Source organism: Halichoeres trimaculatus, unplaced genomic scaffold, assembly GCF_033239565.1.
Source record: "Halichoeres trimaculatus isolate MK-OKI-2021-1 unplaced genomic scaffold, fHalTri1.1 fHalTri1_scaffold_19, whole genome shotgun sequence".
Lineage (NCBI taxonomy): Eukaryota > Metazoa > Chordata > Actinopteri > Labriformes > Labridae > Halichoeres > Halichoeres trimaculatus.
The window spans coordinates 9,128,121-9,156,095 of record NW_027437197.1 but is presented as its reverse complement, the minus strand read 5'-3'; the positions used below and the strand labels follow the sequence as shown (position 1 = coordinate 9,156,095).

Below are 27,975 nucleotides of genomic sequence, written 5' to 3'. Positions count from 1 at the left end.
GTGTGACTAAGAGCCTCAGCTGGATGACATACAAAAAAGGTGAATAATCGCGCAGTAAGAGAGCTTATCCACAGCAGCCTGCACACATTGATGAAAAAACTGCACCGCTTCAGCCTTAAAGGGAAACCTTACGTAACAAAAAACGCAGAAAAATGAAAAATCACACTGCATAATGAAAGAGAAATAAATTTAAACACTGATGCAAAGACATGCCAATCACTCTGGAAGATTTACTACCACGATATGCACGTAATGCTAAACAGATTAGCTCCCACTCAATGCTATATGTAGATTAGGTGGATATTGGCTCTGAAATTCCCTCACATATGCCTCAAAGTTAAGCTTCTTTGGAAGTATTTTCTATCTTTTAAAACCCACTCTGACTATGCTTTTGTGCCACATATATAGTCACAGTTATTATTACCTAATGGCTCAAATCTATACCTCCTTTCTCCATGAATGTGCAGCTATTCAATGCATTATACTGGCCTTATGCAAGCTATGAGTAGAATTATCTCGCCCCAGTTAATTCCTGACCCGTCCTCGGGCCAAATACTTCTTGGTGATATTAAATAGTTAATTCAGGGCATCACAGCTCACACTGCGTGTGGAATCTGCAAGAAGATACACCTCACTGAGGGGTTTAAAAGCGTAAAACATTCATACATCTCAAAAGTTGTTGCACCATACGCTGTCCATTGAAAGGCTGCCAACTGGCTGCATGTTTCTAGAAGATTCAGTTCGTGAGTTGTGATAAAAATAGCTGTTTCACACACAGATGGTGACTCTCCCACAGAGTCATGCATGCTAAAGCTGACGGGGGGAAATGATGGGAAAAGACTCATCAGCAGAGATTCATCAGTAAACACAAGTGCCCTGTTTGCTGCAAACAGGAAATGACACACACACTTGAAAATTCAAATTTAAATTTAACTGAAACACTCAATGGTTTTACTCTTGATTAGGTTGGTAAGGACAAAGAAAAATTGCTTCAAATGTTGGATTATGCAGGTACAGAGCAGACAGGTGTGTTATAGAAGTTGTGAAAATATTTGCTCCAGTTTATCTTCAACCCCCCCCATGAAAAGAAATCCAAGGTAAAAAAAAAAAAACGTTTAGAAGAAAAGTGATTTATTGCATTTCTCTTTCAAAAGTTTTTCTTTTTGACAAATTAATAAAAACACCATAAATGGAGTTGGGTTTGTGCATCATTAAGAGGCATCTGTTTGTTTCATAACCAGCGAAAATTCTGGCAGGCGCTGAAACAAAAAACTCTCTTGCTGACTAAATCAGCTTGCATCAGCCAGTGAGCAATAACAAATCAAATGTGGCCTAATTCTGTACGTTAACAGACAACCTTTTTTGATTTGAATTATTTAAAATATCTGACACAGTTAAATTTAACTGCATGCATGTCTGAGATGGGTAAAATAGTGTAAGTTAACAAACCAGAGAGGGAAGAGCTTCACATGTGTCAGTCTTCATGGTATTTTATGCAACATTACATGAAGATGATCAACTTTTTTTTATTGGGAAAGATTTGTTTTTACATACGGATTCTGTGCTGCTCTTTCCAGAACTCACCAATCCCTTGAGACAGAGCTAACTCTGCAAGGCCCCTGCACTCTCGAGGGGTAAACCCCACCAGCGCAGTGCCCTTTACTCTGACCCCATGTTTCCCCGCCAGCTCTGCAACCCTCGCTGTGATGAGGGAGGCAGGAGCGTGACAGTAGGACTGGCCTTCAATGCTGAAAGATGGCCACTGTTCACTTATGGTCATGTGACCAGGTGGACTCGTCTTTATACTTTCTACGTTACAGGCGACTTCCACAGTGCCCTCATGCGGCAAAGCCAGTACCTGTACCCCAGGCAAGCCTCCTGGGGTGGACTCCCTGATGGCTGTTGAGATACTGCGTCCCAGAGCGATGTCCTGGGTGTCTATGGTGACATTACAGTTCATGACGTAAGGGCTGGCCCCGACACCTGGAGAACAAGACAAATATCTAGGTCAGGAAGTCCTGAAATAACCTATGAAATGTCAGGAGTTCATGTGTGAGGGAGCTTAAGGGACAAGTCAAAGTCTTTAGAAAGATTTTCATAACCTTAGGTGGGTTATTATGAAGGTTACACTAAAGAATCAGAAGATAACAACAAATACACAATATTTGAGGAGTATCTTTGTAAAAGTTACAAATTCAATATGTTTTAATAAAATATCCCCACATTCCACAAGCAAAGATTCATGAAATGATGAATCATCTGTGCGTGCTGTGACCACAGTGTTAAAAGTTCAAGTTCAAAAGTTCAGCTGAGGAGGCACAAGTTTAGCTCAGAGGCTCAGTCCTCGCCACATCAGCCACGGATTTAACTTCAGCTCTCGGCCTTTTGCCACATGTAATCCCGCCTATCTCCCCCATTATTGAAAAAAGTCTTGAAAAAGCTTATGAGATACTTCAGAAGTCAAACTTAAAAACATGAACGACAAAAAGATTATAACAGGCTCTTACTGCCTGTGTGTGCTGAGGATGGATGTGTGATGTCAAATCAACAGGCAAATGACTCACGCACAGCAAACCTGAGGCTATGAGTGGTTTCCTGCATTCTAAATTACAAAGCTAATCTGCTTATTGAGCCGGATTTGATAAGATTTGCTGGAAATACATTATTTTTTGCACATGGGAAATCTAATATGTTTGAATAATAGAAATAAAACAACCACCTTATTTAAAAAAAAAGACCCCAAAAGTAAAGTAAAATGAAGTGCTTTGTTTTCATCGTAGCAGAGCAACAATTAAGTTAGAGGAGCAACTCCAGGTTGTTGAAGCTGATATTGTGTGAAAGTGGTAGAATAATGTTTAGGGGATAGGCTGAGGTTGGTCAGGACTTATAAGAGCTGACGGCCTCAGGAAAGAAACTGTCTCTGTCTTGGAGTCTGGAAGTGCGTGCCTCGGCAGACCTGCAGCGCTCGCCAAAGGGCAGCATTTGAGACATTTGGTGGCAAGGGTGTGAGGAGTCCTTAATGATTTTTCTTGCTCTACTGATGTAGCAAGAGATGGCGATATCCTCCAAGGAGGGCAGTGGGCAGCTGATGATCGTCTGAGGTGGCTTCACTACCTTCTGCAGAGCTTGCTTATCAGTTGGTGAGCAGCCAGCTTACCAAACATAGATGTTGTAAGTCAAAATGCTTTCAAGGGCTGCCTGGTAAAAGGTCATGAACAGCTTCCTCTCCAGATTATTCCTCCAGAGCACCCTGTTTTTATCTGACTTGTCTTTATATTAACTAAAAATGTTGGTTAGTTTTTTCCCAAAACCTGTTTTTTTGTGGTTTTGCATAATGAGGAGCTTGTTTAATTTTTAAGCAGATTTCCTCACCATTTGACCTTTCAGAAAACATAGAAGCATAACGAATCCAAAGCAAACTAATGCACCCTGTGGATGTTTTACCTATGCTTCTAAAAAAGACAAAAAAATAGCCTTATTGTCTGTCATAGTCCTGTTAATGATATCTATTTGTCTATTTTGTGCTGACACGTCTTTACCTTCACTGAAACGGCTTCATTATGAGACTAACTGCTCTGGTCTTTTTCTTGTAGATATATTTGTGGTAGTGGTAACATGTTTCTTCTTCAACCCAGACAAGGACCCGTTAAAGATTAGGACTGAAAGGTTGATCTATGATTCAAGTGAAAAATCAATAAAATATTTGAAAAGCTGTGTCATGTAAATCTCATGGGAGTTTTATGATGGAGGAGCTTACGGGTCAAATATTTTCTTCTTAAAGGGTCACATAGCAGGAGAAAAAACAAACTATTATGTTTTTACCAAAATAAAAAGAAAAAAGTCACATGTATTTTATATTTACCCTCTTTTCAAGCTCATATCCTCAGTTTAACAAGCATGGCTGACATATAATCAACTCTGACTTTATCAGCCCTTTTTTTTGCTAGCCTGCCAGAAAGATGCCTGCTGGAAATACGAATGGGCCCATGTGTGAACGGAGCAGGAAACATCCGTAAAGATTGCATCCGGTGTGAAACAAGAAGAGGAACACAAAGCAGAGTGAACAAAAGCATCCAAGGTTAGAGAAGAAGGAATATTTTCAAGAGAACTGCAAAGATGTCTGCACATTTGACGGTTTGTGCGTAGTCACATTGATATCATAGTGTGAGTCTGAGTTGCTTTGTTAACTATCACAGTGTAAACATTATGTTATGGCTTTAGCAGAGTGCCTTTCATGTTATCTCCTATCATTGCCCATCATCCCTTTGTCTGACAAGGAAAAGTTCACACAGTGAGTGATTCATGTAGATACATGACATCAGGAAATTTTAGGAGCTGGATGTAGTTTGGGAAATTTTTAAAAGTGCATGTGTGAAAAAAAGGCTTAATACTTATTGAGTAGGGTGATGACATGTGTCACAGTAAGTGGAGTTTTGCTGGTTTATACTCCAAGCTGTTTTCTCTGACTATCTGCAGTATGTTACCCATTTTTGTAGAAAAAAACTTCAAACACATGGACACAGGCACAAAAACTACACACTCCTCATCCTCCACGTGTTAGACAGCTGCACTCCACCTGAACCAAACAGAGCATTTAGGTTGTGACAGCATGACTGAAAGAGAAAATCTCCCACTATGGGGTATACGTTCCTGAAGACATCAAAGCTTGGAAGTCAGGATGTTCTTTGAAAGGTTTCAGGACTTGATGTGTAAGAAAACTGAACTCTCACACTTTTCCTCCAGCTCTGACTCACCTGTGAGACCGAAGCGTCTCTGTGGCTGTGGCCCGATGTCAGGTTTGATTGCTTGCAAGTCTGGTGTCTTCTTGAACCAGCCCATCTCCTTCCTCCTCTGTGCCAGCCCCCTCTGGAGGAGAGTGTCCGCCCAGCCGAACAGGAAGACACTGGTGCCCTGGACCCGCTCAGTGAGTCCCTGAGCCACAGCTGAGCCATAGCAACAACACAGACACGTTAGCTAACTGGCAAATGGAGCATATGTCATCACATGTACACAATTCCAGAAACACGTGGCAGACCAAACACACCCTGGGGGGGTTCTGTTAGCAGCTCAGACTGAGGGAAATATGGACACATGGACATCTAATTACACACGTACATACATATAAAGCTTGTGAGCGAGTTAGTCTGTTATTAATCTGCTATCACACAGATTAGCATACGGAGTGCATGCTTCAGGCATGCAGGCTTCATGCTGGGTTACTGCTCATTATTAGCAGGAACATGGCTGCTAAGTCATCTGCTAAGCTGTGAAACTAATCAACAGCTCGAGGAAGTGGAAGATGTCACATCATCATCGGCTATTTAACACATTTAAATAGACTCTGCTCAAGAACTCTGTGTAGTTTAAGTATATGTTTTCTCTAAACCAGCGCCATGAATTTATTTTAAATGACAGCTATGGTGACGTGAAAAAACAAATATCTAATTCAAATGAAAAAAAAGAGCACTCTACATTAACCTGTTCCTAGTAAACATTTTGACTTTCAATCTTGTAGAGTCCTGTGCAAAAAAAAGTATTATTATGGTTTGAGATTATTTTTCTCAGAAAAGATTTTTTTTTAATCGTATGCCATGCTCTTACAGCTCCCATAAATCAGTGTCCTCAGCAGGTTCTGTACAGAATACAAAGCAGATAGATTGTAATGTAATGACATGTGGACTGAAAGCTGACGTTAAAATCCGATACAGGATCAATTCATGTGACAGGGACATATTCCTGAGTGCACTCACACTCTGAAACACACACACACACATAAGAGTATACACGTGCACACACACAAATAACATCATGACAGCTCACCCCGAGCTTCTTTCACACAGTCCTCCACTCCCACCTCCTCCCCGAGCGGGTAGATGGGGATGAGGTCGACAGCACCCATACACGGGTGGACGCCGGTGTGAGCGTGCATGTCGATCAGCCCACAGGCTCTCTCACATGCAGACAGAACTGACTCCCCTAAAGAACAACGCACATGACATCAAACACACCTTTAAAGCAAAGTCCTGATGTTAAAGATAGGAAGCTAAAGTCGGGACACATTTTGTTGATGGAGTATTCTGCCAAAACAGAAACTCTATCATATTTGATAAAATCAAAATGTGATCCTCCAGCATAATTACTTACGTATGTTCACAGAACATAATGCAAATAGATGTTTTTTGGTATCTTGGGGTAATTAACCTACTTTATTTGCCTTTAGAATAACACTGAATATAGAATAACAGCTCAAATCCTCGACAACCTTGTCTGCCATGTCATATGGCTATGTCTGGAACAAGCCTTCAACAAGATCAACTTTTCACCGTGATCTATGCCCAAAAATGTTCATCCAGATTTTTTTTTTTGTATTTCAATCCCTTACAAAGCTTATTAAAGGATTTTGCTCCTTTCAGAGGATTGGTGAGCAGCGGACGGAGACTGAATCCCGCTGCAGCTCTGCTTTTCCCTCAGGAGCAGAGAAACGGATGTGAAATACGTCAAAATAATGATTCACCGAGAATTCAAGGTTTATACTTACTGATGGAGTCGATACTGGAGACGATGGTGATGACAGAACGGTTGTAGTCATGGTCATTAAAGATGTTCAGCACAGTGGTCCCCTCTCGTCTAACACCTGAAGGAAAATTGTCATAAAAGATAACAGTTAAAAATCATAGCATCAATGCTAGAGATGCTCACTGGCATATTTCTAAACATAGGAGTTATGATAGAGGATGCAATTATAAAAAGGTGGTAGGTGTGAGTATAAATTGTGTTTTTTTTCTAGTAAAACAGTTGTGAAAGCATCAAAGGGGCCAAAAAATATTAGTGCTCGAAAAGATGACTTTCTCTCTCAGAATAGTTGCACACTTTGCAAGAAATTGGGAGAAATTGACAGATTTTGAGGTAGAAAAAGGGAGTCCCTGCTAATAAACGCAGTGCATTTACTTGCCTTCTGTGTTGTACAAGGCTGCTTTGGCCACAGTCTCCACAAGGTCTTTCCTGCGAGCCTCAGAGACATTAAGAAGACAAGCCACCAATCTGCGTCCCAGCGAACTAGACGCCATGACTCTGCAAACAAATGCTGAAAAAGAGAGGAATCAGGCTGTAAAATTTTGGGTTTGACAGAAGTCATCAAATAAAAATTGTGCTAAATCATTAGTAATCTGGACAGAATTCAGCCAAGGTAATGACTGTGACCATGCATGATAAGGTTACAATCAGACCTTGGAAGTTTTTGAATGAAATAACCAATGGATGTATGAATAATAAAAAGTTAAGTGAGGCTTAGTGCAAGATCCTGGGAGTCCAGTGCAGCCTCCAGTGTTTTAAGGTTGTGCATTTATGACTCTTTAATAAGTTGCAAAATTATTGTCCTTTATGTCTGTGTCAGAATCATAAAGTTTGTGATGCTTATTTTAAACAAAAGTTGCTCTCTACAATACAATAACAGAGTACCTGATTCAATCCTACTCTCTGTTAATGTGAATGTCTGCAATGTGGAGCATGACAATGCATGACAGTTTCTTTAGATAAAAACAAACCAGTGCATTCTATGGGAGTTTTTAAGTAATTAGATAAGTTACCTTGGAGAAAGTAGTCCCCTTATATCCTGACAAAATCTAGGTGTAATGATTTAACTGCTAACAGTTTGCAGATCCTGCAGTACAGCCTGTTGGGACTTGATACTCTCTATCAGTAGCTGACTCTTTGGAGAGTTGCAGATTATGGTCAAAGTCCAAACTCCTGTAAACTCAACCAATCTCACATTTATCTGTTGCATGCAGGTTACAAACATGTTGGAATAAGCTGAGATACGTGCACAACGAACGTGGCTTACTTGCGTTAAACTGAATGGCTTTTCAGCACTGTCACGAGTGGTTCATTCTCGGAGTATTGTTCCACGTTGAACCAAATTACTGATTTCTCTAAACCAACTGAGGAAAAACTTCATCGCAGCCGCTGTCAATACACAAGAAACACAAGAAAGCACAACATACAAGCTTATTAGTGAACTTTAGCATGTGTCTCCAAAGATGAAAATTCAGTCAAGATGATTCACTTCAAATTTACTACTGACTTAATGAAACAACTGTAAATCATTCTGAATCCTTAGTGTTGTGTAAAAATGACTCGGAGATTTCTTTCGTATATTGCTTTTATGTGTATTTTTTATTCCTAATCATTTTCTCAATGTAGAAAATTATCTCTTTTTCTTGAAAATTTCACCATAGGTGCTGTTGTTCTTAGATTCAACATTTAACATCAACCCATACTACATCCTGACTTTAAACCAATAAAAACATACTCTTTTCGTGTAAGAGGTGAAATTTCGAGATCAATTCTTTGATGTTAAACCCAATGTACCCGAAAAATAAAGACTTATTTGTAACGGAAGCACGCAGCGGTGTATTGCATCGCACTAATTAATAATCTTTGAGTCTGAATCACACACATGCGCAGATCATTTCCTCAGTCTGTGGCACTTCGCTCTGATAAACAGCGCCTCTCCGTGACCAACATCCAGAACTGCTAGAATTTAATAATAATTATAGTTTTCACGACACTGCGAAACCGTGAGTCTTACTGCGAGCATAGCACAATGCGCAATAACATGTATTCCGGCTATATAATCATATTTAAGCTCTTTGTTTTGGCCTTAGCTCGCTGTTAGCTGCTGATGCATGATGCTGGTAAGCTAGCAGTAAACGTCAGTCTGTTAGCTCGCTGACAGCAGCACCATGCTGTCACTAAACTGCGTTTAGAAGAAAACGCCTCATCATTTTCTTATTATAGAGTCAATGCAAGTCGCCCGAACTGTTGTGGTGGGCTTCACTCTTGTATCTGTGGCCAAAACGATGACCTCAGTAGCAGCAACGACATCTTCTGAGCCTCGGGGGATGCACGCATCAGCCAGCCAGGATGTACGCACTGGGAGCCCGCAGCAGAGGCTCCAGAAGCTGCTGGCTGTGCCTGGACACCACCCGAGACGAGTGAACGACCTGCTGCTCCTCCGGCCTGCTCCAGACGGTCATCCTGCAAAGGAGAAGAACAACAAGCATGTTGTCTTTTTCCATGGCGACATTCAGGTGAGAATAAATTCAGGTGATCTGAGCCTGATCTGGGAATGTTTCAGGTAAATTATTCGGACCACCGAAAAAAGATTAACTTCCTGAAATTGAAATTTGGATGTCTGGTAAATCAGTCGTAGGTTAATATTTACATAAATCACTTCACAGGTAGAATTGAGTTTATAGGCATCAGAAATAGGTTTATGATTAGTGAAATATAGTAAGAAGAACTGGCTTGACTTACAATACTCATTATTTCTCTTTAATGCTGAATGTCACGTGATACTTTGCAAGTATTGATCATGCTCTTTGCTGAGGTAAAAGGTTTTATTGGTAATAAACAGCATGTGACACCTTATGAGTACCAGGAAAGGTTATCAGCTCAATGTAACCTCCTCTGCCTCATAAACTCACTATCTACTGAATGATGCACCTGCTGCATGTGTTTGTGTACATGGTTATTATCTCTCGTAGACTTCTTGTTTAACACACTTTCTCAGGAAATCACATAAGAGCTTGAAACTAGTGTAAGAGGCTGTCAAAATATGATAGCAGATAATATTTGACCCCTGACACTCTGCTGCTCTTGGCTACATTGATATCAAGTTGAGGTTATTTATACTGTATGGACCTTCATCAACAAACAAGACTGTTAAGCTGAGTAATGAGTCACAAGGTATCTGCAAAAGAGACATTTTACAGCAGCAGGCAAAGGTTTAACAAGTTTTTTTTTTTTTTTTTTTAAGGGGACATATGCTCGTACAAAACTAGAGCACACAACTTTAGACCTGGTCATGTTTTTATCAATTCATCGCAAGAGCTTTGTTCAGAGGCTCATCGCAGATGTAGGATGCATGCTGACTCTTCTTAACCCACATATTGACACAAAACCAGCGACCCCTCCCCCAACTTCTGCCCAGACTTCATGGCAACTTGCCTCAAAACCATCATCTGTGATGTGCACATGAGGAAGAGGTCAGGCTTTTCATTTCACTGACAACTGCTGTCACAACTTATTGTTGAGCTGGTGCACATTCAAATCTCAACAGGAACAAGGTTAAAATAGTTTTGGATTTGTCATTATAGTTCAGTTTTAGTTAGTTTTGACTTTTTTTTTTTCCATTACAGTTTAGTTTTTGATCTTGCATTCTAGTTTTTATTTAGTTTTAATTTTTGTGACAAGGCTTAGTTTCAGTTTAGTTTTAGTTTTTTCATACCTTATTAACCAGGTGCAGGATTCAAAATGGTCAGAGTAAATATTTTGTAATACAGTTTATTTTCCAGTTCAACATAGTGCTCACTGCTCAGTCAATGCTGATACTGAACTGTTGGCTGCTGCCTTAAACACAAGAAAATAATATAAACTTAATATGAAAATATAAACATTAATTATATAAAATAATTTTAACATGAATTAAATAAAAATAATAAAAACATAAATTATATAAAACAATATAATATGAGCTTTAATAATTAGAAACTTGGACTCTGTAACAATAAAGTCAGACTCACATGAAATTAAACTATTACAGATGCTCTGAGTCATTGCTCCACTACGTTTGGTCGCTGCACAGCGCACAGCCAGTCAGTGCATTAAACAAACACGTCCCAGTACGTCACTGTGATGATGCCATACGGCACTGACAACTGCCAAAAACTGTCGAAAACTGACGTAAAATCGGTTGGGAAAATGTGTCAGATTAATTTAAATCCTAAAGGCTATTAATATTGTCAAAAACTATAACTAAGGGAATTTTGTCTATCATTTTAGTTAGTTTCAGTTAGTTTTGTGAACACAAGATACAGTTTTAGTTTACTTATCGTTTTTGTTTTCTTTTCTAGTTTTTATTAGTTTGAGTTAACTTCAATGTATTTTAAATTTTAGTTTCCTTTTTAGTTTTGCTTTAGTTAACTATTACAACCTTGAACAGGAAGAACAAATGTGTGCACTTCCAAGTAACATCCTTCTTGGAGTCTCCTTTAATTGCAGCTGCTGCAGATTTTTTTGTCAGATTAAGTAAGGCTGTATCAGAGGTGGTTTTTTTACGTATCAACAGAGAAGATGGCGTACCTTATGTTTGTTTAGCCGTCTAACTGTCTTCATTCATTAACCTATTTCTAGTGCTCAATCCATCTCTTCATTGTCCCTGTCTGCAACTCTTTAGGCAACTTTCCAAGCAAGTGTTAATATTCCCACAGGCTGCCGGTGCAAGCCAGCAGTCGTTCGTATGCACAGGATGCTGTCACACTGATGTCTCCATGTAAATAACATGAATGAGGTCATTGTGTTGAGGACCACACAGTCTGACAGCACACTGAGAAGATGCTGCTGATGGAACTAATTCATTGTGTCAAAGACAAACTGATGTGTGTGATTTTTTTTGTCTCTTGAATTTAAAACATTTAAAAGCCCAGAAACACTCCATGTGCCCTCCTTTCTCCTTCCCAGCTGGATACGTCCGTGCTCAAACTATAGACTGTGTTTAAGAAGTGGGATAATAATGTATGGGTTTGACAACTAAAGCCAATATAATGAATGCCTTAAGATTTATTCTCTTTAATGACCAGCAGGGGGGACTTCAGTGTTTACAAAAAAAGTCAGATTGTGTGAAGATAACCCTAACCAGATGAGGCCTCTTGTTTTGTTTTTGCTGTGTGTCACAGCTGTTTCCTGAATCCTAAAGATATCGCCTCTTTGTGTTTATGAGCAGAATTTTCAGGAGGAGATGTCTCTGCAGCCAGAGGGCTCCCAGTGGCTTTCTTGGAGCCTTGAACAGGTTGCTCTCATTCTGGGCCAGCGCTTCCCTGACCGCCATGTTTGGGTGGTCAGAGCCTCCCGTATGTACCTGCACAAGTTCAGCTGCTACCACAACTTTGTGGAGAGTAACATGTTTGGAGCACCAGAGCACTCCTCGTACTCCTCTGGATTTGGAGCGATTCACCACCTCAGGTTTGAACTTTTTACTTCTGTTGTTCTTTGACATATCAGACAAAAATGTGACAAATTTAAGCCACTTCATCAACTTAACTTCTAGGTAACTGATGCTTGGCATCTTGGGGGACCCAGAAACACAATTTTGATTTGATGTTGTAAAAAATGTTAACCATTTATACACATTGTGGATGAAGCAGGCTCATACCTGCTGAAAGCAGCTCTCATCACAGAGATCTCTCAGTTTTTAAGCCCCAATTTAAATGAACTGAAATGATTTCCAGTTTTTTAAATTGCCTAAAGTCTGACCAGTGATCTACCTTCAGGGCCCTGCTGAGCCATGGCATGGAGCGAGCCAACCTCCCATACCCCCTGCAGCCACAGGGAGGCGCTGACAGCATCCCCTCGGGCTTCTCCCTTATCCTGGTTGGCTTCAGCAAAGGCTGTGTGGTCCTGAACCAGATGGTGTACGAGCTGCCAGGGGCCCGGGCAGACCCTCAGTTGTCCTACTTCATTAAACACATCACAGAAATGTTCTGGCTGGATGGGGGGCACCCAGGGGGCAGTGAGACCTGGGTGACAGACAAGCAGGTGCTTAAAGAACTGGCCTCTAGTGGGGTGTCGATCCATGCCCACGTGACCCCATACGAGGTGTGTGACCCCATGAGGGCCTGGGTCGGCCGTGAGCATGCACTCTTTATAAAGACTCTGGAGGAGTTTGGGGCCTGTCCCAGTAAGAAACTGCACTTTGAAGACGAGCCCCCCTCCATTGAGAACCACTTCAGGGTCATCCAGGAGTTCTGAGCACACGTGACAGAAAGAACACGTCTGAGCTGACTGCAGGACCTGCTCTGAGCGCTTTAGATTATTTTGTATAGCTGGGTGTCTTATTGGCTGCTCTTACCTCATTTAACTGTTTGAAGGGCTCACAGGTTAGAGTGACACATGCTGGTTCCAACTTATCCCTAGCTTTAATGATTTCCTGGTAATCTGCTGCATCCTTATCCCCCCCTAATCAAGAAATTCAGATTAAGTTTAAAAAAATTCTAATGACATTGTAACTTAACCTAAATGAGGATTTGTGAGTGACAGGAAAACTGTCTGCAACTTGTGTCCAAAAGACAAATTTTGATGCAATGAGGGGGGTCAACTTTGTGAGTAAAGATTTCAACTCTCTTAACTGAAATTAGTTGTAGCTTAATTCTTGGTCTCCTCTTTCCTGAAGGGGAGACTCCTAAAACAAAAGGTAGGACCTGACTAAATCAAAGTCAGGCCCCTTTTTTTCTTCTCTGAGGAAGAATATGCAGGTATAAAAAAAGATTTTGTTTAACTTCACTTTTAAACCGTGCTCAAGCTTTAAGCCACTGCAGAGCTGTCGATCTGTGTTATTTTTTCCTTAAAAGGAATCTATTAGACGAAGAGTAACATGGTGACTCATTTTTATTTCTGTAATTTAAATTTTAACGTCCTGTTTGATTGTTCCTTCGGCTAAAGCTTATGACATTCTCCTGATCCCTGCACTTTAGTAAAGCTACTTAAAGACAGGTGAATGTCTGAACCTCGTCATCTGAGATTCTTGATTGTATGTAAATATGTGGCTGGTTTATGAATCAGAATTCATGATCAGAAAAAGAAAATGTAATTACATCATTCCAGTCCTGAAGTAGATTCTTTCAGAAACATTTGAGCCAAATGTTGCACCAATGAATACACTCCTTAGAATAATAATAAAAAAAACAGTTGACAGTCAAACTGAAACTGGCACTAACTCAGTTCACTATCAGAATGATGTTAAAAATATTTCAGGATCTCTACTACAATGCTAGTATGTTAGTTGGTTCACTACAGATGTATGTTTTTCTGCTTCACAGGAAAAAAACACAACTAAAAATAAATATATGAACCCGGATGTTCAACATTTAACTTCCAAAACTACTGGAAACTTTTCTTTTCAGACACACATATCTGGTTTTAGTTTGTGAACTGTACTTTGTGGATTGCATTGTGTTTTAAACTATGCATACCTGCTGTTTGTGTGGCGACGTGGCAGCATGTGTATGATCTGTATGTAAGCTTACAAAGCTTGTTTGCACTGTGCTGATGAAGTCTGTAACTCTTTCTGCTGAATGTAACTTCAAATCATTCCGTTATGTTTACAACTTGCTCTGTGCCGTTTTAAAAGACAACAGGCAATACTTTGAATCATCTGCTTGTCGTTTGGTCTGGTGGCTTTGAGGAGCACGATGTAGCTGCTGTGCGCTAAAGGGATCAAACCCCAAGAGCATGGTTCATCTTTGAAGCAATTTTAAAAACAAAGACCAAATAAACAAATAATTAAATTGGCCATTGTTAAATATATGTGAACTGACCTTTCAGTGTGTATTTAATCCCTTGCTTACTTCAGGAGGTAGCAGTGAGGAAAAATTTTGACATTTTAAGAACAAAAGATATCAAACGCTCAAAGAAATATTTCTATAACCTTTAATGAGCTTTTTCAGTTTGCTTTGTGATGCTTATATATTAGCTTGCAGTTGATCAGAATACAATAAGTCTTTTTTTAGTCATTTCAGATGCAATTAGAACGCTCATACATTAAAAAAAGAATATAAAATGCAAAATAAACAAACATCTCTTGAACATTTATTTGCTTGTGCTTGTGTCGGGTTTGACTTAATCTACAGAATCCTTCAGTCTCGCTGTGTGCACAGAAAAAGCACAGGAATGTTAACTAGTGCTCCATTTTTACAGGATCATCGCCCGAGTGGTAGACAATGATCACTCATACACTCACACAATCACACATACACACACACACACACACACAGAGGCCACCGAGTGACTAGCTGCTGAAAATAACAGTACAAGAGCTGTACAAAATAAAACAGACACCACAGCATAAGTCATGTTCAAGTGACAGAGGCAGACAACACCAGCACTTTGTTCCGAATCATTTGTGCATTTCGTCACCCTGCAAAATGGGTTCCCTGACATCACTGCACTGCAAAACAAGTCCATCTTCTACTGAGGTGAAGTGACTCGACAACTCTTAAATCTTGTTTTCTAAGGCGCTGCAGAAACAGGGAGCTGAATGTGTCACCATGGAGCTTGAGATATTTAGACACCCCTCATCAAGTTGCAATGTTGAGATCATTTCAAGATACAGTCACCGGTTTGGAGAGGTATAAAAAGCAGAGTTGACTGATTTTAAAATGAGATGAAGTAAGTTTCAAGCTTATTTTCTCACACAACAGCAAAAGAGATACCTTACACTAAAAGAAGATTTACCCTCCCACAGAAAAGAATATTCTGACAAAAAAACTCAATGAGATTAAATTCTTGGAGATGAAAATCTTTTACAGTGTGGTGTTCCAGTTTTAAAGGATGACAGCATAAGGATGAGAGCATGGCCGTGGCTGGAGACGCCCATCTCCCACACAAAGGCCATTGTACCAGCTGGTGACAATGACAAACAAAAACACAATGTGGTCTCATTGTGCTTGGCACCTCGGAGCAGAGAGGAATGTTTCACTGGAGATTAAGAGCAATCAGAGATACCAGCGCTGCACGGTAGGAGAGGTGAGGTTTCAACTTAAACAAAGGTGGTAAATCCTGCAACTCGATAGCACCTCATATTTCACATCATACAGTGATTCTGTCACGCTTCATCTCTCTCTAAAACTTTACCAACATACATATTCAAACTTCCTCATCAGCCAAAACCTTTCATTTCTACATGTCTTTTATGCCAACATCACAACTCAGTTTCTAGTATTTTTAACCAGGACCCTTTTTAAAAACACACATGTATAGGGCTCTTCGTGTCTTGAAGCCACTAAAATGCTTTAAATGGTTCAGCCAGCATCCAAACAGGCAAACAAATGTCAAATGAGCTCTGATTTTTGTTCTTCTATGAACTTTATTTGCAAGTTTTTCAGCTATTATCAATCTCAGCCTTTCACTGACCAAAAGTTACGCACTGTGCTCAGCATATTCTACCTGTTTCATGGTTGCTAGCTGCAGCCATTCAAGACTTTTTGTTTATTAAACGTAAAAAAACAAAAAATGGTCCCAGGTTCAAGAAATACTAGAACTCTCTTTCAAAGAAATAGTTGGACATTATTAGAAACATTCATCCCTTTATTTCCAAACTTGTTGAACTATTCCTTTAAACACTTCCTTTATACACATTCCTGACACCTTAGTTAATCATCTTCCTCTTCACTAAAACCATCTGACTCATCATCCATGTCCATGTGTACTCAACTTCTGGGTACTACCTTAAAACGTATCCTTTCTTTCACCTTCTGAAGCTTTTCATTTATCCGAATCACTGACATCGCTACAACTTTTGTTTAAATAACAGCATGATCATCCTAATTCTCCCACCATAATCCTAACATCTCAAGACACATGAGCATTATTTACATAAAAATATAAAGTATAAGTCCAGCACATAAATAAAAATAACAGGCCTGTTAGGAAACCAGAGTGAGCAAACTGAGCGAGAGCAGCACGCCCTGAGAAGAGATCAACAGGAGTATGTGACTTCATGCAGCCTGGCCCCAGAGGAATAAAGCAGCTTTGTAAAGAAAGCACACAGCATGGCTTTAGTGAGGGACTGAAAAACACAGTGAACCTCTCCAGGACTCACAAACAAACAGACTCTCAGAAATAGCTCCTGTGTTGCTTATCAGCTTAATACGTGTGCTTATGAAGTAAGTGCCAGAGTTCTGTTTCATTCCTTCCAGCTGACAAAGAGGAACTTTGAGCTCACAGAGGAAATCCTTTGAGTAAGTGCGGGTGTGACATGTGAAAGACCGTGACTGTATCAGGTTTGTGAGCTGTTACAGTTTGAAGTTTCTATCATACATGAGTGCCATGACTCAGACATCCACTTGAAGCCTTTCAGCCGAAGAGTAATTTCAGTATTTTAGATCTAAATCATCATCTCTGAATGCTGGGGTTTTTGAATAGCTTATGAGTAAAAAAAATAGAAATGACTCAGCTACATTTCTTCAGCCTGTTACAAAATGTTCTTTTTCATCTAAAATCTACCTTGTCATGGCTTTCTCTTCAAAGCCACCAAACTCCACAGACAAAAACAGCTAATTAACCTCAGAGAAGACCAGGTAGCTAAGTCTGGAGCAGCCCTTCCTGCATTTTGTTTTTGTGCTGTTAAGGACTGTTATGTTACAGAATTATACATTATAAAACAACACAAACAAAGGCAGTGATAGAAAAGCTCTTCCTGTGTTCTGCAATGTAAGAATTATTGTTTTTATAAATGGAGTCTGGTGGTCTTTAACACGACACACTTACAAGTACGTATGAGTCATTTTGACGGCAGTATCTACAAAACTAGGGGCCAAGAGAGGGTAAATATTCAGTGAAAGCAATCAAAACTTATTAGGAATGTAATATTGTGAGTAATTCAGACCCTCTGCTTGCTTCTTTTGAACTCTGAATCACAGAAATGTTAGCTGTGATGAGACAGCAGCACACTCAGACACAGAGCCCTGTTAAGCTGCTGTCCCACGGTCCCTTTTCTTCTGTAACGCAACATTAAATTAGAACATGATCACACTTCCTCATTGCAGCGCTTATCGCCAAATCTCCTTTTTCTAAGTCTTTGTGCTTTGTATTCACAGACTGTGAGGCTGAATTCCCTCCTCAAGGATAAATAAAGTCTATGCATCTCAATTCTGCTCAAGCACAAGTGCAACTACACAATAAGCTGTGCTGGTGACTAAGAACACTTTTCCTGCGACTTTAAGGCAGAATGCTATCAAGTTACACAAGAGTTTCTGAGATCACAAACATTAAACCCAAAAGAGAAGTATTGCATAGATTTCCCTAGAGTTACTCAACATTAGACGTCATCAGCACAGAGTGGGCTCCTGTCGCCCTGAGAAATAACTGAATTTAACAATGAAAGGTATTAAATACTTAGGCTTACACACACTGCATTAGCTGAGACGTGCTGTACAATTTTCACACTTTTAAACAGCGACTGATCTCAAGATTTCACCTGTCATCTTTGGTTGATCATGGAATTAAGAATTCTGAGTGACGGGCAGCTGGTTTTCTGGTAGCTTAAAAGAATTTAAAAGCTCAGAAGGAGGTGTGAGTCCCTGTACCCTGCTTTGCATCTCATTTCTTCCCCTTTTAAATTGGAATTTTTCAAACATCGTAGTCCACAGCAGCCGGTGTCTCCTCTTCAAAGCGAAACCTTTTTGCGTGAGAATGAGGAGACTCCAGGAAGTTCTCTTTGTCTTCAGGGTCTTCAGGCGGGGCTGCCCACTTGATGCCACAGCTCCTCTCACGAACGGTGCGGGTGGTGGTGGGCTCGGGGCTCAGGCAGAACTGCTGCTGCCACAGCCAGGGGTGACTCATACACTCTGCGGCACTGGGCCGGTCTCTGTGGGCAAACACAGAGTTGACAATTTACAATCCAACACATTAAGAAGACTGGAAAGAAAGGATGCAGCTATTTAATTTTTCATTTTATTTATGATTATTATTCATCAGTTTCTAAATATCTGTACACAAAAAGGCTGTACATTTTTTATTTTTTGTATAAAAGCTAAAGATTTGACTCAACTTTTATATTTGAGGTTAAATATAAAAGCACTCAGGAAGAGCAGACCTCCCCCAAGCATATTGTGATTGTCACGCAACACTTTAGCCCTACTTTAATGTTATACTTCCTTTCAGCAGACTGTCTGCTACAATTTGGTGTTAGTTGCAGGTTTGTTCAATAATTTGTTACCTGTCAGTGTTGAAAATTATGATGACCCAGTACATATTTCATATTCTGGATCTCAGTATTCATAATATTGCCGAGATCTGGATTGTACTTTTACATCTGTCATTGTTTTGCAAAGCAATCAGACCATGATTCAGATCACCTCCAAAATTTAATCACATCTTCCTTATCCTATTTTGAACATTTCCTGAAAATTTCATCAAGATCTGTTTACTTTTTCAGTTATGTTATTAATAGACAAACAAACAGACAAACTGTCCCAAAAACATAACCTTCTTGGTGGAGACAATTGTTTTTACTGGGATAATTTAACAAGAAGGGTTGTGTGGAAATAAAAAGGTGATATGATACATATCACAGTACAAGTGTTAAAACTGAGCACAGTTTTTCAGATAGAGAACCTGTTGTTGAGAAGGAAAAGATGCTACATGAGCTCATCACAGATCAGAATGTTCAGAGCTGCAGGCTGATCTCAGTAAATTCCTCACACAGAGCAGAGCTGCTTTGAAATGAAACATTACGTGATGGAAAGAATCTCTCATCGGTTTGTTCACAGCTTCGTGCAAACATTCCATTTTGATCTCCTTCAAAATAAATCACCTGACTCTGCTTCTATTCTGGGGCTGTTTGTTGTGTCTTTACTCACTCTGGTGATTTGACCAGAAGCTTGCGGATGAAGTCCACGGCCAGCTCGGACACCCTGGAGAAAGCTTCCCTGCTATAGTCCACGTTGACCTGGGACACGTTCAGATACGTCTCTTGCTTGTCATCCCCAGCGAATGGGGACTCACCTGTCACCAGCATGTAGGCTATGACACCCACACTCCTGAAAACACACACAAGAACTTAATTCACAGAAGCAGACAAATACCAGAGGTTTTACCCTGAAAGTTATTTAACAAATTATTCCATTAAAACCAGACAGAAATGCATTTGTTCTGATTCTGTAACCACAACGCAGAGAAGAAAGGGGACCACGAAGAATGACTACCCAGCTGTAAACAACCATTAGCCTCTGCTGAGCTACTTAGCGGTTGTGGCTTTGCACAACAAGGGATCATCTTAACCTTCATGTACAAATAAACCAGTGTGTTTGTCTAGTGGCTTTTTGTTTCAGGCACAAACACAAAATATCCCTGTGTACTGACAAATATTCTGTGTGAAATGCTCAGCAGACTTCACGCACAAGATTGAACTCACCATAGGTCGGTTGCTGTTGTGATCGGCTCATAATTCAGGATCTCTGGAGCTGAGGGAAAGCAGAAAAAGTCTAAATACAAATTAACTTTCACATTTTCAGTCGTTCAACAGCTCAGCTTATTATATTATATATTATTATATCATTTCAGCTCGCCTTATTTTTTCTGTTGTGTTTTCTTTTCTACTTCAGTTTCTTATTATAAGATAAAACATCCAGGTTTAACTCATGGTGATGCTGACTGAGTAAACTCTACTTATACAGCTTGATAAGAAAAGCTAAGGCCTCCTATGGTCTGTGTGACAGCGGGTTGAGGCAAGGCCTTGATCCTCACATGGAGGTAAACACAGTAACTAGAGAAGTACTCAGGAAGCGCAGATCTCTGCCAAGAATATTGTGATTGTCACGCAACACTTTAGTCCTACTTTAATGTTATACTCCCTTTCAGCAGACTGTCTGCTACAATTTGGTGTTAGTTGAAGGTTTGTACGATAATTTGTTACCTGACAGTGTTGAAAATTATGATGACCCAGTACATATTTCATATTCCAGATCTTAGTATCCAGAATATTGCCAGGATCTGGATCGTACTTTTGCATCTGTCAGAAATTATTCTGACCTTGTCTTGTATTCTTTTGCAAAGCAATCCAACCATTTATAGTGGAGTCATATACACATATGATGAAAGCGGCCCTATCTCACAATGATAAAGAATCATTTAAAAGAATCCTAGGTCCAGACAGTGATCCAGATCACCTCCAAAATTTAATCACCTCTTCCTTATCCCATTTTGGACATTTCCTGAAAATTTCATGTAGATCCTTTGTTACTTTTTCAGTCATGTTGTTCACAGACAAACAAACAAACTCTCCCTGAAACATAACCTGGAGGTAATTAAAATAGCTGAAAGTCTTGTTAATCATAAATTACTGATAATTGGTAAAAGTTTTTCTATAGGGACTTCAAAGAAGGGGCATTTTTTTCTGGTTTCTGACTTTGATGTGGCTACCCGGCTGACATCCTGTCTAATGTCTCCCTGTATCAAAGCGTGTTTCGTGAACATCACCTTACCCACATACTCAGGCGTGCCAAGAATCTCCCGGAGCTCTCCGACCGCACCCAGCCTGCGTGCCAGGCCAAAGTCTACGATCTTTATATCTCCTGGAGGGGACAGGCTGGTCAGGAGAATGTTCTGGGGCTGAAACAGAAAGGAAATATAAAGTCAGCGTGACGTCGAGCAGAAAGACTGGAAAGATAAGGTGGACTTTGAACCTGAGCTCACAACTTATGATATAACTGTTTTTTATCATGTTCTCTTTGAACAGCGCTCAAAGACTTGTTTACTCTGGTGTTTACCTTTCTACAATCATTTGTTCAAGCGCTGAAAGTATACTGAGCTGCATATGACACTGTGCAAACACACCTTTATTAGACGATTGCATCATAGAGCAGTTGGGAACATACAGAACATGCTGGCTTTGTTTGCCCTAATAATCAAGTGTTTAAGTGAAATTTATTTGGATTATCGTCTTTTCATATCAAAATAAAAGTACAATCTAAACTAACATTTGCTTTGGCATCATGAACAGGGTCGGGCATAAAAACTCTCATGTCACAGCCTGATGTTGATGCTGAAAGATGTGAACAAATTCTCATTTTACACTGGCATTATACTTTCAACAACTTTCTCTATTAAATTAGAGGACATTATAGACAAATAGAAAGGAAATTTTACTTCAGAAACGTATTTTGTTTTTTAGATTAAAACAAAGTTTGCAGCATTTCTGTTAGTCTCTCTGGGGGGAATTAAAGGTCTGCGTCTTAGAGGACAAATGAACTGGTGCTGATGTAGCCTGTGAAGTTGTATTTTCCCACTTTGCCCAGGGCCTATGGTTCAGTTACCTCCTCTAATCCTTGTTCTGAGTCTAACTGTGTCATGAAAACAGGAAACCGGGCTTTTGAGAGCGCAACTGCTCTGAAAAAAAGGGAATACACAACCAAGCACTTAAGGGGGAAGTTGGTGGTGAAGTGAGCAAACATGTAAAAATAGCTCCCTTGACTCCAGCTACACAAATGTATGTTCCTCTCAGTGTTTTGATGTATCTGTGTGTGCAGACCTTTAAGTCTAAGTGCACCAGGTTGCTCTGGTGGAGGTAGTGGACTCCCTCCAGTGTCTGTCTCATCAGTCGGGTGATCTGAGCCTCCGGCAGCAGCTCCTCGGAGACACAGTGGTCGAATATCTCTCCACCTGCAGCGCTGAACAAAGAAAACACATGGTAAATACTCAGATACACACACGCAGCCTGAAACACGCATTCAATAATGCTGTGACAATGACTGCAGTTTATTTGGGCGTACTTAAACCAGAATAAACATGAACTCATGAATAAAAGTGGTGCCTGGTGATTTCAGCGGCCAGCCCATGCCAGAGGGTCACTGGTTCACTGCTAACATGTCCAGGCAAACTGTGGTTAAGTAAGAAAGAAGCCTCCTCCCTGCTTACTCACAGTACAGAGCAGCAGAAAGTGTCTCAGCCAAAGTTAATACAAAGGCACAAACACCCAACACTGGGCCCAGAGCGCTAAGTTCAGCTGAGTTTATCACAATTCAGGTTATTCAACTTCCAAATCATGTATTTCTATAACAGTCCAGGCTGTCTTTGATCAACAAGGTGAAGTGTTAAAGCTTGCTTCGCTCAGAGGAAGGGATTTAATTGTCGACTTGAAGTATTAAAAGGTGTGGTTCGAAAATCATTTCACTCAAAGACAACAAGAGAGTTTTCTTGTTTTCAACCCAGGTCTCTCATCTGGTTTCTGTTTAGATGGGGGAGAAACTAGATGAACGATAAGCCGCACAAAGAAGCTACAGCTCTTATGATAAGATGATTAAAAGAAATGTCAAAATTCCAGAGTAGTTATGGTTTTTAAACATAAAGCTCTATAATTAGGCTGAAAGGGGCTGTGAAGACTTTAGACTGATCCTGATGAACCTGTTGAAAATAATGGTTGTTACATAAAACTGTTTGCAGCTTCTTAAAATTGGAAAACAAGACTTAGGTCCTCAACATGCAGCCATAAGTAACGCCTCAACCGCCCTCATATTTTATATTTGGTTTACTGAAATGATCAAATGTTTTACATCCTTATTCTGAGCAGGGATAAGTGAATATATCTTGATCTGCATTGTACACTCCTGACATCCTGTTATTTTGTTGTTTACCAGCCAAGGATTGAGATTCATCCTCTGACTTTATTTCGAAAAAACGTTTAGAAAACATTGAAGGAATAATGGGAGAAAAAAAAAGTTTTCAGCCATGAAAGGTTCCACTTAACAAGAACTTGACAAGGACTCTGTAAAATACAAAAACAAAGCAACCCTCCAGCTGCGTGAGGGAGGTCCGGCTAAACAGGTCTTTCTAAGCTCATGCTGCTGGTTGCACCTTTTTGGTTGTTTGTGGTAGAAACATTTAGTCAGACCTCAGCAGCACTAGGTGACTAATGTATAAGAGACAAATGGAAATGTCGTTGGTTCTGTTTTAACTCACTATTCCAGCACTAAGACGATGTCATGGTCTGTCTCATAAGCAGCGTGCAGGTTGACAACTCGGGCGTTGTTGCGGGCCGTCTCCAGGACGGCCATCTCATGAATGATTTCGGCCCTGCAGTCGCGGCCTCGCCTTCTCTTCCGGAGGAACTTGGCAGCAAACGCCTTCCCTGTGACTTTCTCCACACAGCGTTTGACCACAGCAAACTTCCCCCTGCAAAGCAGAAAATGGACATGTGTTCCAATTGATGTTTTGACAACACTTTCAAAATACAGCACAACAAATGATATTGACCAATAATGAGATTTTTCAGTGCCTGGCTTTAAAGCACCTGATTACATTCAAGACACTGCATGATTTTGATGCAGCAACATCCTTCAGAAAGATCTGAAAATGGCGTCAACAGAAGAAAAATGATCCTATTATAAGTAGGCAACCAAAATAAAAGTGTCATAAAAGTGAAGGTTGCAGGCAGTGAGGGATTTCTCTCAAAGAATAGAACAATGGTACTAAAATATCCCTCTCCATGCAGCACGACTCAACATTATTTTAAGCCATATTTGCATGCAGATTTACTAAATGTGTTACAAATAAGTACGTGCTCCTTGTCACATTTAATACGCAATTCAGGACAGCAGTTAAAGGTGACGTGTCATGTATATAAAACTATTAAGCTGTAAGATTTCACAAGACAGATAAAAAATAAAGTGCACAGTCAAAGATGCAGAGAGCCATTAAAACTTTTACATGGCTGTGGATCCCCAATTTTTCTTTATCTTTATAGCTGCCCTAGCCAGCAAAGACCACACCTTTAACAGCATGTCTGTGTATAAAGCACTGTGAGACACGTGCAGCATGCAGTGTGTGAGGATAACCTCTGATTACATCATTTTCCCCTCCATAACGGGCAAAGTTCAGCCTGTTTTTAATGATCCTGCGCCTTGCTTAAATTTTGGCGATACAAAACATTCAGGGGTTTGAAGAAAAATTAATGTATTCAAACTTTAAATACCCCCTGTATCATTGAAATTTATGTTAAATTGATGACTAATTCCATGAAAATAACAAACAGATAACTGAATAAGAAATAAGTTATTATTGCAGACTGAAAAAAATGCTTTCCTCCAGTCCAAGGTCTTTTTCCTTGATTAAATAGTGTGGTTCACCAAAGCCTGGGTTTACTAAAAATTCTTTCTAAGGTCAAAAGAAGAAGTACAATCACCCCTCTCATGTTCTTGAAAATGTTGCACCACAGAACTTCCTGTTTTGACTAATCACACATACGCAAACAGAAGTGGTTTGAGCCATTTCTTCTTTCTAAAGTCAGGTTTCTACATGTGCTGCTTTCCTTCCTCCTGTTCTGTTCAAAGAGTTTTACAGTACACGCTTCAGCATGACACATTACTGCAGACACACCTCAGAAATCATAGAACATGAACATCTGCAAACATCAGCTGTTGCCATGGTTCACGCACACACACATATACACACACAGACAAACACATGACAGGTCTGCTGCAGCAGCATCATGTCAGAGGTCTGCTTTTACAGTTAAGTCTAGTCCAGACTTCACATGCAGTTTGCTTGTTTGAGCTTTTCTGAGTAAAGTAAACATATCTGAGCACACAGGTATGAACACATGTCAGCACATCTAGCTGGATTACAACATCTCACTCTTGCTTTTACATCTTTGATAAGAAGACACTGTATTTGTTCCTACAAAAACATTGGATCTTGGCCCACAGTCAGCAAGTAGATAAAACTGACCGCACTCTTCTCCCTCTGGAGAAACTGACTCATGACCTCAACCATAAATCTAACAAATTCTGTTGAGCTTTGCACTCTTTCCTCCAAAGAATTTGATGTGTCTTTCTAGGAAAACTGATGTTTTTGTCTCCATATCTGTCTGAGCCGTATTGATTTTATATTTCTAACATGTTTTCTGTTTATTCTGGTTTCTGGTACCTTGAATAAATGGTTTAAGATATTTATGAAGTATATAAAAATCAATCAATAAATAAAAAATAATAATAAAAAGGTGGCACTCATAAATTTTTTCATTGCCAATAAGTTTTTTTTAAGTATTTTTTTTTAAACTCCAGTTAAAATATGACTAAGTTCAGAGAAAAACATTAATCTAAGTATTTAGTTCCTTACTGGTGTGAGTATCAAATTAACCCCCTGTAAAACCAGCTTTTTTTGTTGAATGTGTTAAAGAAAGGAATGTATGAGTCACTGTCAGGCTCCTCGCTGCAACACTGATAAGACTTTCCTCAGAACCCTCAGTCTGGATCACGACCAAGCTGTTTGCAGAGATTATTTATGGACTTTTATGTGGTTATGTAACATTATCCTTACCATCCTTCTCTGATTATTTAATGGATTAGACGTCATATAAACCATCCAGCTTTGCTATATTGTTGAGTTTACATTTAATTTGAGAAATCTAAGAATGAAAAGCTTTTGTGTGGAGTTTCAGCTGGTTTTAAAGTACAGTTATTTTTCATCTTTGAAACCACTGGTAGGTGTTGGATTTCATACGAAGTGTATTACTGCACACTGCTGACACAGCTTATTTAGATTTCACACAAAAATTCTCAGAGAGTGACAAATCTTACAGGATGTTGTTTGTTTTGTCATTAAACACTAACTACACAGGCAGATAATTTGTTCACACACCAAAATTGAGACACACACACACACACACACACACACACACACACACACACACACACACACACACACACACACACACACACACACACACACAAACTTCCTCCTCACAAGAGCTTTAATTTTTAAACCTTCTGCAGACAGCAATGGAAATTTCCATAAATCAGTACAATATTCTCTTTGGTATAACACAGGCGCCTCATGCTCTTAACTTGAAGATTTGAATAGTTCTTGTAATACTCTTTTAACAATATATGTTTAGCAATAAATCATAGGAATGATGATGCAAATATACTCTCATTCATTTTTCCTTTGTCATCTCCATGGGTTAAGATTTGCAATTAAAAATCCTTTCTTGAAAACTCCCAGTCAATAAACATAAAAAACAAGTTAAGGAAGCGCAAAAGCATAATGGGCACATCAGTATCAGCTGATAAAACTTTTTAAATAAGTTATCCATTTCACCAAAAACTAACATTTTGCTGATAATGTTGTGTGCAAACATAACAGCTTGTAAGTGCCAACAAAAACTTTTTATCGTGCATCTCAAGAAGCGTCATTTTAAAAAGTACCTAAAGTTCCTGAAAAGTGACAACTAAAGAAAAGGGACAGAAAAAAACCCTGCCAGCACTCTACTCATTACACACAGCTACTGTTGCAGTGGCCACTCTCCGTAATGTCTACATTAGAAAAAGAAAACATTTACTCATTATTTATTTATGGTAAAATTCAAATATTGTCCTAAGTTTACGTATTTCTTAGTCAAACCGACCGTCTCAGTAGCAGGTGAAATCTAGTAGAGGGGTGGTTGAGTCCTTTACGGTAAGGAAAAATATATATATGCATATTAGATATGGGCAAAAAGCCAATACTTTGCATTTTTAACACAAAGACTTAATGTTCAGAAGCAAACAATGATAGAAGCTCAGCATAGCCATCATATAAATCAAGTCAAGGCATCTATTCGAAAGCCGCTAGTCATACAGGATCTGTTACATTCTGCCTGTAGATGCTTTTTCTTGCATTTAACGTATATTTTTTAAGATTTATATAACCAGCCTTACCTTCCAAGTTCTCCGGTGATTTCATACACACTTTCAATCGGATCTGTGCTGATCGGGGTCTGTACTTCCCCGAGAAGCCCCGCGGAGGACCCGCTCCGACTGTCCAGCCGTCTCCTCGACATCTTCCACTCTCTCGGTTCTCTGTCCTGCTGCCAGCAACCCGGCTGAAAACCGGGCGGAGGGCTACGAAATGAAAGATAAAACTAGCCTAAATACCTAACTAATGTTAACTCGTCTGGGTTAACATCTGCTACATGTTATTGATGGTTAAGCCGGTTACCATATTCTTTGACTAGTCTAAACGGTTAGCTCATCCGTCGCTAACTAAGTTAGCTCGACATTCAATGACGCGGGTATAAAAGTGAGTTAAACCGATTTCCCGTGGCTCAACCAAAGATGCGTTGTTAGTCCTAAGAAGCTGAAACAAGTAGTGAATCCAGGGGAGAGGTTATCCAAACTGCAGATACAAGTGACTATTAAATATCCCTGCAAGTTTCTCTGAAGAGTTTCCGATCATTTTCACATCCCTCTCTTTGACACTTTCTGGACACGTCATAGCATAGCGCATGCGCACCGTGATTGAGTTTGAAAAAGGGGGCGGTACATGAGGGGGTTGAGATTATTTGAAAAGGAAGTTTGAGATGAAAACAAAACAAACTTTCAGGTAACAATTCAAGTAATCACTATTACAATGAAACTTTCAATTACACATATTTATTATGTATGA

At 39.7% G+C, this 27,975-nt stretch overlaps 3 protein-coding genes across 3 annotated transcripts; 1 reads left to right on the top strand and 2 right to left on the bottom strand.

The window, feature by feature from the left end:
* Positions 1 to 1,150: 1,150 nt before the first annotated feature.
* On the bottom strand, positions 1,151 to 7,850 carry ftcdnl1 (formiminotransferase cyclodeaminase N-terminal like 1). The gene is made up of 6 exons (XM_074694723.1): positions 7,841 to 7,850; positions 6,953 to 7,084; positions 6,539 to 6,634; positions 5,821 to 5,976; positions 4,755 to 4,943; positions 1,151 to 1,983 (listed from the first exon to the last, which is right to left on the bottom strand). Exons 2-6 carry the CDS (start codon positions 7,065 to 7,067, stop codon positions 1,547 to 1,549), a joined length of 993 nt encoding a protein of 330 aa, XP_074550824.1. The 5' UTR covers positions 7,068 to 7,084; positions 7,841 to 7,850; the 3' UTR covers positions 1,151 to 1,546.
* Positions 7,851 to 8,471: 621 nt separating this feature from the next.
* cunh2orf69 (chromosome unknown C2orf69 homolog) lies at positions 8,472 to 13,778 on the top strand. Its single transcript, XM_074694722.1, has 3 exons — positions 8,472 to 9,089; positions 11,783 to 12,021; positions 12,330 to 13,778. Exons 1-3 carry the CDS (start codon positions 8,802 to 8,804, stop codon positions 12,805 to 12,807), a joined length of 1,005 nt encoding a protein of 334 aa, XP_074550823.1. The 5' UTR covers positions 8,472 to 8,801; the 3' UTR covers positions 12,808 to 13,778.
* A 702-nt stretch (positions 13,779 to 14,480) lies between these two features.
* On the bottom strand, positions 14,481 to 27,798 carry stk17b (serine/threonine kinase 17b (apoptosis-inducing)). The gene is made up of 7 exons (XM_074694721.1): positions 27,249 to 27,798; positions 23,512 to 23,724; positions 22,085 to 22,223; positions 21,039 to 21,165; positions 19,970 to 20,018; positions 19,416 to 19,595; positions 14,481 to 18,421 (listed from the first exon to the last, which is right to left on the bottom strand). The coding sequence occupies exons 1-7, from the start codon at positions 27,368 to 27,370 to the stop codon at positions 18,184 to 18,186; spliced, it is 1,068 nt and encodes a 355-aa protein (XP_074550822.1). The 5' UTR covers positions 27,371 to 27,798; the 3' UTR covers positions 14,481 to 18,183.
* Between the last annotated feature and the right edge of the window lie 177 nt (positions 27,799 to 27,975).

What these genes read in the sequence shown, in the direction of transcription:
- ftcdnl1 (XM_074694723.1), bottom strand. Translation starts at nt 7,067, where the DNA reads ATGGCGTCTAGTTCGCTGGGACGCAGATTGGTGGCTTGTCTTCTTAAT. An exon ending in CTCCAGTATCGACTCCATCA is followed by an intron (nt 5,977 to 6,538) that starts GTAAGTATAAAC and finishes GTTGTTCTTTAG; the next exon opens with GGGAGTCAGTTCTGTCTGCA. An exon ending in GAGACGCTTCGGTCTCACAG is followed by an intron (nt 1,984 to 4,754) that starts GTGAGTCAGAGC and finishes CTTGTTCTCCAG; the next exon opens with GTGTCGGGGCCAGCCCTTAC.
- cunh2orf69 (XM_074694722.1), top strand. Translation starts at nt 8,802, where the DNA reads ATGCAAGTCGCCCGAACTGTTGTGGTGGGCTTCACTCTTGTATCTGTG. An exon ending in TTTTCCATGGCGACATTCAG is followed by an intron (nt 9,090 to 11,782) that starts GTGAGAATAAAT and finishes GTTTATGAGCAG; the next exon opens with AATTTTCAGGAGGAGATGTC. An exon ending in GGAGCGATTCACCACCTCAG is followed by an intron (nt 12,022 to 12,329) that starts GTTTGAACTTTT and finishes ATCTACCTTCAG; the next exon opens with GGCCCTGCTGAGCCATGGCA.
- stk17b (XM_074694721.1), bottom strand. Translation starts at nt 27,370, where the DNA reads ATGTCGAGGAGACGGCTGGACAGTCGGAGCGGGTCCTCCGCGGGGCTT. An exon ending in TGGTGCACTTAGACTTAAAG is followed by an intron (nt 21,166 to 22,084) that starts GTCTGCACACAC and finishes TTTCTGTTTCAG; the next exon opens with CCCCAGAACATTCTCCTGAC. An exon ending in TGGCACGCCTGAGTATGTGG is followed by an intron (nt 20,019 to 21,038) that starts GTAAGGTGATGT and finishes GCTTTCCCTCAG; the next exon opens with CTCCAGAGATCCTGAATTAT.